This window comes from Triticum dicoccoides, chromosome 6A (assembly GCF_002162155.2).
Source record: "Triticum dicoccoides isolate Atlit2015 ecotype Zavitan chromosome 6A, WEW_v2.0, whole genome shotgun sequence".
NCBI classification, from domain to species: Eukaryota; Viridiplantae; Streptophyta; class Magnoliopsida; order Poales; family Poaceae; genus Triticum; species Triticum dicoccoides.
The window spans coordinates 599,855,216-599,864,915 of record NC_041390.1 but is presented as its reverse complement, the minus strand read 5'-3'; the positions used below and the strand labels follow the sequence as shown (position 1 = coordinate 599,864,915).

Here is a 9,700-nt window from a genome sequence, read left to right as displayed (position 1 = left end):
GCTATAAATTTAGCAGTGAGGTACCAAAGTAATCCAGGAGTGGATCACTGGACATCGGTCAAGAACATCCTGAAATACCTAAAAAGGACTAAGGATATGTTTCTCGTTTATGGAGGTGACAAAGAGCTAGTCGTAAATGGTTACGTCGATGCAAGCTTTGACACTGATCCGGAAGATTCTAAATCGCAAACCGGATACGTGTTTACATTGAACGGTGGAGCTGTCAGTTGGTGCAGTTCTAAACAAAGCGTCGTGGCGGGATCTACGTGTGAAGCGGAGTACATAGCTGCTTCGGAAGCAGCAAATGAAGGAGTCTGGATGAGGGAGTTCATATCCAATCTAGGTGTCATACCTAGTGCATCGGGTCTAATGAAAATCTTTTGTGACAATACTGGTGCAATTGCCTTGGCAAAGGAATCCAGCTTTCACAAGAGAACCGACCACATCAAGAGACGCTTCAATTCCATCCGGGATCTAGTCCAGGTGGGAGACATAGAAATTTACAAGATACATACGGATCTGAATATTGCAGACCCGTTGACTAAGCCTCTTTCACGAGCAAAACATAATCAGCACCAAGGCTCCATGGGTGTTAGAATCATTACTGTGTAATCTAGATTATATTGACTCTAGTGCAAGTGGGAGACTGAAGGAAATATGCCCTAGAGGCAATAATAAAGTTATTATTTATTTCCTTATATCATGATAAATGTTTATTATTCATGCTAGAATTGTACTAGTAGGAGTATAAAATTAGGGAAATAAACTTTGGTTTCTTGTTGTATCTGCATCGTATTTGGGATTCTTTTAATAATTACAAAAATCAAAATAGTCCAGAAGTTTTTCAAAAATAAACTTGACTTTGTTTTGCACCAGTATATAATTTTTCACGACTAAAAATGAGCGTTGACTTCAGGGCAAAAGTAACAAATTCATTTGTTATTATAAGGCACTATTCATACTATTTTTGCCATAAAAGTATTTTTTATGAAAAGAAGTCAAAGGGGATTTTTCTTTTTGTGATTTTTTTCACAAGTCATCTTAGGTGCCTCGTAGTCGGCGAGAACGTCTTTTTTCATTGAACGCGGGAAAATGCAAGATACCATTATTCACCTAACTATCCAATCACAGATTGATTTGTTACTAATTTATTTTCGTACAGGGTGTATATACACCCATAGACCAAAAGCCCCCCTCCTATAAAATCATTCGAGCTATTTTTGAAGATAATAAAATTATTGGAGCTATTTTTTTCAGATGTTATTTTTTCTGTCGGTGGGCCGAAGAACAATGGCCCTACCGATTAGGATGTTCAGTCAAGTGGCCCAAACGCTTGGGGAAAAAATCAGAGGAACTTCCTCTCAAAAAACAAAATGGTAGCATAAGAGGAAACCATAGCCGATCTTGCGGATCCATCCCCTCGGCCGCAGGCGCCGCCGTCCCCTGCGGCAACCCCCTCCCCGCTCCCCCGCCGCCCACCACCATTCTACCCCGTGCCATCCCCTGCGACAGCCTCCCTACCCAACCTGCCGTCTTCCGCCGGCCACCCACCACTCTCCTCCGCTGCCATCCCCTGTGACAACCCCGACCCCCGGCCCTGCCGTCCGCCGCCGGCCACCGCCTCTGCAGCCTGGGTAATTATGCCTGGCTGCGTTCCGGGGGAACTAATCTCCCGGGAGACGGAAGCGGGAGAAGATTTGATTTCCTTGTGCAATCGGGGAAGAGAGGAGGTCGATTTCGGATTGCGCGGCGAGGGCAGCCCAAAAGGATTGATTTTTATTCGGAGTCTGTCTGGTGAGAAGTTGTAATCCGGATCCTCCTCCCTCTCCTCTGAATAATCTCCTCCCTCTTGGAGGAGAGCCGGCCGAGTCGGAGGAGGAGGGGCCGCCTATATCGATCTAATAAATTGGCGTCCCCGATTTGTTTTTCACCGGCGATTAGTCTGCTTTGTTGCGGCGGTCCAAGTAAACAGAGGAGTAGGAGTGAGGATTAATTTTGTTGTCGCAGATCCAATAAGGTAGAAATCTTAAGGCCATTTGTTGATCCGATCAGCCATGAAGAACAAAAGTGGTGGTCACAGACGCAATGTAAGTGCTGCTTCTTTTGTGCCTGATGTTTGTCCTTCCCTTCGATTCATCCTCATGGCTAGGACGCTGATTTGTTGTTGTTTTTAACTGTTAAATGCAATGCAGAAATCAGCTCGCAATGAAGCCGCTGCTGGCAACAAGAATGGTCGTCGCAGGCGGAATGTAAGTGTGCCTGGTGTTTGTCTGTTGTGCAAGGTTCATCCTCAGAAGGTTTATTATTTGTTCTTACTGCTAAATGCAATGCAGAAATCAGCTCGCAATGGAGCCGCTGCTGACAATGGCGACAGGCTTAGCAATCTGCCCAATGACCTCCTGCTCAACATTCTGGAGAGGGTGGACACACTTGATGCTATAAGGACCTGCATCCTCTCCAAGCAAATGCTGAATCTCCCCACCATGCTCTCGCAGTTCTTCTTAAGTGCTGGTTCCGTTCCAGGTCACCATGATAAAGCTTGTGTTTTCAGCCGCGGTGAAGTTCTCCGAACCAACAATGCTGTGGCTCGTGTAACGGATAGCATCTTGTGCACAAGGAATCCGAAGATCGCCATTACTAAACTTAAAATCAGATTCGTCTTGATGCCACATGTCTCTCTCACCATTGGAAGATCTGTTGCCCGTGCCATGGCAACCCAGAAGGTTGGCGCAGCTGAGTTTGAGATCATAACGGAGAAGGCTTATACGGACTGCTCTCCTGCCGATCTTCTCCAATTTGCGAATCAGTTAAATAATTTTGTTGGTGCTTTCCCAGATGCATTTGCTGGACTCAGGCGCCTGTGGCTGCGCAATATGAGGTTTGGTGAACTGGACATCACCAACATTCTCAGCACTTGCAAACTCTTGGCATCTTTGCGTTTAACCGAGTGCGACTCAGGGATCGATTCTGTGCTGCAAGTAGAACATGCTCAGCTTGTTGAGCTTGAGGTAGACTACGGGGAATTTTCAAGAGTTGAGCTGACATGTCTACCAAAACTCCAACGAGTGAGGTATAATAATTGGTACTCTTATGAAGATCCCCTGTATTTTGGTTTTGTACCACAGCTTTCAAAGCTGAGCCTCACTAAAACTGGTGTCCGTTGGGAGAAGACTCTGGAGTTAAGTCAGCTCCTTGCTAATGTTCCGAACATAAGCAATCTGCATCTTGATTTTGAAAGTGAAAAGGTACACTCATTAGTCATATGAATCATATCTGTCCATTCCTATATGATGGTTATATGTGACAATAGTAAAAATTTAAATTGTTTATTTCTATTACAGATCTGGGTTCTACCAGAATGCCCGAAACTGCTCACGCCTGTGCTCGGCAAACTACAGCATGTGAATCTAGACAATCTTCCTGAAGGATGTGATTTAGCTTGGACGATGTTTATTCTTGAAGCTGCACCCACCCTAGAAGAGCTGTGTGTCGCGGTAAGGGATCATTGGTGCATAATGCTGACAGACGAAGAAGCTCGGAAGAAAAATGGTTACTGCGAAAAGGCAGACGTGAATTGGAAGCCATATGCACCTGATTTCAAGCACAAGAATCTGGCTAAGCTCACCATCTATGGCTTCCAACCCAACGACAATTTTAAGCGATACATCAGATGTGTTGTGGAACATGCGGTTAATATAACAGAGATATCTCTGTACGACAGGAAAGTGTGCGGGAGCTGTGGTGACTTGGATCCCGAGATCAAGGTAAAGGTTTGTCCATCAAGATATCCACAGACAGCCGAGGAGATGAAGCAGATAACTGAGGGGTTGGGTTTGGCTTCGCGTGCTGTGATTCACTTCCGGTCCTAAGTGATTTGTATAGGCAGTTTGTTCCATAACCACCTTTCCTGTCATGTTTTACTTGGATTGAATTCCTCCCTCCGTCCATGAATAAACATCTACATTTTGCCCCAAGTCAAAGATTAGAAATTTTTACCAACTACGTATTAGACGGATGTACCGATACCAATTCAGTGTCATAAATGCTGCTACTTTTTTCTATAAGTTTGGGACAAAATCTAGATGTACACGGGAGTATGAAGTTATTATGTTGGGCCCCCAATCGTTTGTGCCATGTGGCACCTTTATGAGGTTAAACTGTCCCAGAAAAAAAAACCTTTCTAAGGTTAAAAGCATACGATACCATATGCTTTTCATGCCCTGAAAAATAGCACGAATCTCTTGGCTTTCTGAAGACTTCATTGCAAATTTCTTCAACGTACCTACCAATGACAACTCTTCTACAATCACAAGCAACGCATTACATCAGGTCCAGTCAGGTCTGTGTAGATCTTTTGAGGCTGATTACAAGACGCAGTTGAGGATATCACTTCATAGGAAGTGAAAGTGGACACGGCTAGAAAATCCAAACTAGAGCGCTACTGAGTGATCAGAACATGGGTTTCGCCAACAAGAAGATTATCCACTTCTGCCAGCAGGAACTAGACACCTTTCTTTGGCTCACGCCTGGCAATATGACGATGCCCGGAGACTCCTGAAGCCTCAAGAACTTTCAGGCAAGGAGAGCCACCGTCGCGGCAGTCATCGTCCCGCGCCTTGCTCCCCTTGCAGCGCTCCTCCAGGAGCTGGCCCCGCTTGCCGAGGTCGCTGTGGAGGGAGAGTGCCTGTAGCTCAGAATCAAGGGTCTGCAGGCCGTAATCCTTGTCATATAGACTTTGTCCGGTGTGAAAGTAGTCACTTTCTTCGCTTTGGTAATAGTAGCCCTCCCCTTCAAAGCACTCCAAAAAGTAGAACCCACCATCGGCCTCCTGGAACAGATAGCCTTCGGCATCTTCAAGGAAGTAGTAGCCCTCCCACTTCTCTGCACATGATGAAATTATACGAAAAAACAAAGAGTGAGTTCAAGAGTCTAGAACTAAAGCCAACAATTGTAGGGCAGCTATGGTGCATAGCAATGAGGGGCAAAAATGCAGAAGGAATGGGATGAGGAAAATAGGAGTTAAGTAACATGATGTTGGATTTAGATGGTGAAGCACACCCTTAGCTATATGTAGTGTAAGCACATTGAGAAATTAACATGGTACAATCATCAAGTTAGCCTTCTGGGTTAATCTATATGACTTGAGGAAAATACATAATTAAAAGACATAGGCATAAGTGAAAAGGTGAGCAAAATGAGCATCTTCCTGCTTGTTTACCAAGCTTCTTATTCTTAATTTAAACCGACAAATGCAGAAAGAGGTACTGAGGATTGGGACTAAACAAAGAGGGTGGAGACTGAACAAAGAGAAACCAAAGACTAAAGGAACAGAGCATAATAATGAAGATTGAGGATTGAGGACAAAATACGATACTATAAAACAAGCGGTTATCAAGACTGAGGATTGAGTACAAAATAATAAAACATGAAAACTGAATAACTGATTAAATGTAAAATGTCAGTCAACAGGCATTGTTGGGCTTTGCGAATCATATTCCGGCGGACCACCACTGGCTCATTGGCACACCCGATGTGAGAGCCCCGCTGGCCTCATCCATCCCCCATGTGAAAACCCGAAGACCAGACAGGGCAAACCGACGGCTGATTTCTAGTAAAACTGTATATCTAGCACAATCAGTAATATGATTAAAACTAGTATAATAACAGATCCTTCAAACTCATGAACTACTGCCGATGAATGAGTAACCGAGATCCAATACAGAAGACTGAACCGACAACACAAGATCCAATCGCTAAGCCCTAATGGAACACGAACCAGGAATCGAACTAAGGAACGGATAACTAGAGTATCTCGCACGAGCGGAACGGATATCACGCTGCCTGCGAACGGATCGAGGAACGGATCTCGGACTACCTCGCATCCAAATCGACGACCGGATTGCGAGGGGAAAGGTAGGGACGAGGAAATGGAACTCACCGGGCGAGAACCGCGTCTTGCCGGAGGGGAGGGCTGCCGCCGGGATCTCCCTGGGCGGCGGCGGGGAACTCCGGGAGAGCAGGGCGGTGGTGGGGCTCGCCCGCAGAAGAGCGCGGCGGTAGGGATCTCCCGTAGGGCAGGGCGTCGATGGGGGCCTCCTCGCAGGCATGGCGGCGGTGGGGATCGCCTGCAGAGAAGCGCGGCGGTAGAGAACGCCCGTAGGGCAGGGCGGCGGTGGGGACCTCGTCGCGGGCATGGCGGCGGTGGGGGTCCGCTGGACGGCAGGGCGGCGGCGGGGGTCTCCCCGAGAGCAGGGCGGCGGCGGGGGTCCCGTCGAGGCCATGGCGTCGGCCAGGTGGGAGGAGGGGAGAGAATGGATCGGGGGAGAGGGGGAGGGGCGGGGGATTTCGGGGTGCGGAGCGGGGGCAGATGTGCGGGCGGGGGAGGGGAATTCGGTTGGTTCGGATCGGCGGGGGCTTTAGTACGAGCAGGGAGGATACGAGAGAATTTGCTAGTGCTGTTTCCGGGGCTCTGTAGCAAGGAAAAACAAAGAGAATGCAAGGAGCAAACCAAGCATATGCAAGGCAGCAGAAGCAGCAACAAAAAACGCATTGCAAATCCATCTTCAGAGCCTGGTCAGAGGACTTACACAGATGGTGCTGAACCCCCATGAGCTCCACTCCTGCAAACCAAATCTTGCTTGCAGATGATGTTGAATCCCATGGCTTCCTTCCTCTTAGGTGCTGCTCCCCACTCCCCACCAGTTGGCTGTTTCTCCTTCTCTGTCCATGGTGTCCAACGATGTTCTTCTTCCCCTTCTCAAGGAGAAGACATGAAGAAGAACTGCTGCTTGGGCTGTGTGGCACATGAAGGGGGGTTGGGCTGCAGCCGCTGGAGCCATGGAGAACTTGATTTGCCTGTTGGTGATGAAGGAGCCTTGGCTATTTGGTGAGTTCTTCAGACGAAGAAGAGGGGTGCCTGCTGGGGGAGGAAGAAGAAGAACAGTGCGGCGGCTCAAGGGGGAGAAGACAGAGCTGCCTCCGGACAGCGCTGCGTTATATATAGGCAAAGCCAGAGATGGACAACGCATCGGACGCGCTCCACCAACCATCTGTCCCTGAAATCACGCCATGACCTGTCAATCCCTTCGGTCTCGGCCAAAAATTAAACAGTAGCGCCACCTGTTTTTGGCAGGTGATCAAAATATTTTAAATGGCGCCGACTTGGATCTTTGCTTGCGCATGGTCCACGCACCACGCGGTGTCGCGTGCCGTGCCTGGTTTCCATCTTCGCGGTGAACAAATTAGGACCAAATTCAAGGCTTTCCAACTATAATTCGTAGTACTGTATATGGTTTACAAAAATACTAGCAAAAGATCCGGAAGAAAAGAATACCGCACACTCTTAATTTATACAAAATGGTCTATAATCTAAGTATTTGTAAATACGGCCCAAATAAAGATGGTCTTTGCCTACAAAAGCGCAAGTTCAAGATTCCACATGTCTTCTATTTAAACAAAGCTTGGGTGTAGATTTACTACGCACAAAGAAAAGGGCAAGAGATCTTCAATTTCGTCTTCAATCCTGATTTTGTTGAGATGTTCATCTACAATCCGGATCAGTACCAATATGAAAGGAAGACGAATAATGCACCGTTGATTAAGATTGCACCCTGGATAGTAATTTTTTTTAATGGTTAAAAGATAAAATAACATTATATTAAGATTCTATATATTTTTCTAATCAAATTCCATATATAACATGTTAAATTTAGAGTTACAGTTTAGAAGATATGAGTATTTCAAAAAACATTTGATATGTAGCGTTGATTAAGATTGCATCATCGATAGTTTATTTTGAATGGTTAACATGTGAAATAACATCATATTCATATTCTATATATTGTTCTAATCAAATTCCATATACAACATGTTAAATTTAGAGCTACGGTTTAAAAGATATGAGTATTTTTAAAAACATTTGATATGTACTGTTGATCCAGATTGCACCCTAGATAGTTTTTTTAAATGGTTAACAGGTAACATAACATCTTATTCAGGTTCTATATATTTTTCTAATCAAATTTTATATATAACATGTTAAATTTGAAGTTTACGGTGATATGAGTATTTTAAAAAACATTTGATATGTACCGTGGGTTTAATGTCAAAACGTCATAGAGTTTTAAACGTCTAGCAAATATGCTCGTGCATTGCAACGGAGAAAAAAATCATGTAAGTCTCATGTTGGAGACACTGTCTTGATTCATCTCACAGGTGTGTGGCACATTCAAGTGGTCAGAGAGCCGGAGTCCTTCGTGAAGTTTTCGACGAACAAACAAAGAAAGTAGAAACGTATCCATAAATAAAATAAATTGGAAGCCCAAATTGCAAAATACTAAATGATAGGGTGCTACCTACCCCTGTCTTTCTTGTGTACTTCGTTAGCAGAGTAACCGCTACTGACGCTGCTTTGTTTTCTCCGTCGCTTGTAGGGGATTAGCGTCGTACCGGCTGGCGCGTCGGCGCCAAGGGTCATATATTTAAGGCGTCACTGTACCTGTGAGCGCACCTAGTGCCTTTGGCCGTACTTGATTGCGGTGTGCCTAGGACGATCCTCACGCTCTGAGTGCCTCGATCTAGAGCCAAAAGTCGAAGGCCATCGACTGATGCACGCCGCCAGCCAGCCAGCCTAAATGTCAACGCCCTCATCACCCTATTCCTAGACCGAAGGCGACCGTCAAGAATGTACGACTTGAAGTTCATATAGTATTGCCCGTACATATACAATTTAAAAGGTATTGGACAATGGACGAAAATATCGGCCATGTTGATAACCATCATGCATTTTACGTGAAGTAGGACACTCTTTTCTTGATATAATTTCTTTCCTTATTTTAATTTCTCCTTTTCTTTCCATCGGGACATGTAGCCTATAAATTCCATTCAATTTCCTTCTTTTAGTTTCTCTTTCCTTTCCTTGCTGGCTAATAATAGCGGAATTTATTCCTTATTTCTCCTTACCCACTTTGACCCTCTACTTTAATTCTTTAGGCAGCTTATTAATTTTAAATTATAGGTGTATATAAGTTGGTTGGATGGGCTTTCAAGAGCCGAGGTGGGACTATCGTTTGTATAAAAAGCCAACTTGCCTTTCCATCAAACAAGCATCAGGCGTGGCTTGGTTGCATGTGCCCTTGGGGACTGAACGCCATGGCAGGAGTTCGATGGCTCGCTCCAGTGCCTATTTCCACCAGGGATTATTTTTCGCGCGCTAGATGGGCCTCTAGATTCTGATCGCTGGGTCGCTGCTTCCCGTGCTGATGGATATGCGGAGATCCAATTGATCGGATGGGCTGCTGCGGCCAGATGGGCCGCCTTATTGCTAGATGACCAGATGTATGACCGTATATAGGACGTCCCTAAACTAGTACCATATTATTTATACTGAAAAAATATGGACGTATTGAAAAAAAAACTGAAAGCGTAAATTCATGGAAAGAAACGTATTGTGACGGTGAACCCACGGAGTCAATCCATGCTTTATTATTAGGGATTAAGGATAGATTACAATATAATTATATTATTATAGCATAAATGCCCGTGCGTTGCAACGGGATACATTGTTACCCGTCCCATCCGTCCATTTATTTCCATTTATCACGTCCTACTGTTATTCTGAATCCCTATTAACATTAATTTATATTTATACTTTTCCACTTTAAAAATATGATGTCTGGAAGGTAAATAGTTTACAATGCTT

At 45.1% G+C, this 9,700-nt stretch overlaps 2 protein-coding genes across 3 annotated transcripts; one reads left to right on the top strand and one right to left on the bottom strand.

The window, feature by feature from the left end:
• The first annotated feature begins 1,417 nt into the window (after window positions 1-1,417).
• LOC119318303 lies at window positions 1,418-4,058 on the top strand. Its single transcript, XM_037592829.1, has 4 exons — window positions 1,418-2,087; window positions 2,193-2,249; window positions 2,334-3,245; window positions 3,342-4,058. Exons 1-4 carry the CDS (start codon window positions 2,055-2,057, stop codon window positions 3,867-3,869), a joined length of 1,530 nt encoding a protein of 509 aa, XP_037448726.1. The 5' UTR covers window positions 1,418-2,054; the 3' UTR covers window positions 3,870-4,058.
• Window positions 4,059-4,241: 183 nt separating this feature from the next.
• Window positions 4,242-6,958, bottom strand: LOC119318304. 2 transcript variants are annotated; one of them, XR_005154050.1, is made up of 2 exons: window positions 6,588-6,958; window positions 4,242-4,881 (listed from the first exon to the last, which is right to left on the bottom strand). XR_005154050.1 is itself a non-coding variant. In XM_037592830.1 (2 exons), the coding sequence occupies exons 1-2, from the start codon at window positions 6,279-6,281 to the stop codon at window positions 4,502-4,504; spliced, it is 723 nt and encodes a 240-aa protein (XP_037448727.1). In that variant the 5' UTR covers window positions 6,282-6,958; the 3' UTR covers window positions 4,242-4,501. The 2 variants fall into 2 exon arrangements, 1 of the variants encoding a protein (XP_037448727.1); XM_037592830.1 differs by having other exon boundaries at window positions 5,939-6,958.
• Window positions 6,959-9,700: the final 2,742 nt, after the last annotated feature.

Bases quoted from the DNA above. Each gene is read 5' to 3' on its own strand.
- LOC119318303 (XM_037592829.1), top strand. From the start codon at position 2,055: ATGAAGAACAAAAGTGGTGGTCACAGACGCAAT. The intron at 2,088-2,192 runs GTAAGTGCTGCT...AATGCAATGCAG, and splicing joins GTGGTGGTCACAGACGCAAT to AAATCAGCTCGCAATGAAGC. The intron at 2,250-2,333 runs GTAAGTGTGCCT...AATGCAATGCAG, and splicing joins ATGGTCGTCGCAGGCGGAAT to AAATCAGCTCGCAATGGAGC.
- LOC119318304 (XM_037592830.1), bottom strand. From the start codon at position 6,281: ATGGCCTCGACGGGACCCCCGCCGCCGCCCTGCTCTCGGGGAGACCCC. The intron at 4,882-5,938 runs GTGAGTTCCATT...CATCATGTGCAG, and splicing joins CAAGACGCGGTTCTCGCCCG to AGAAGTGGGAGGGCTACTAC.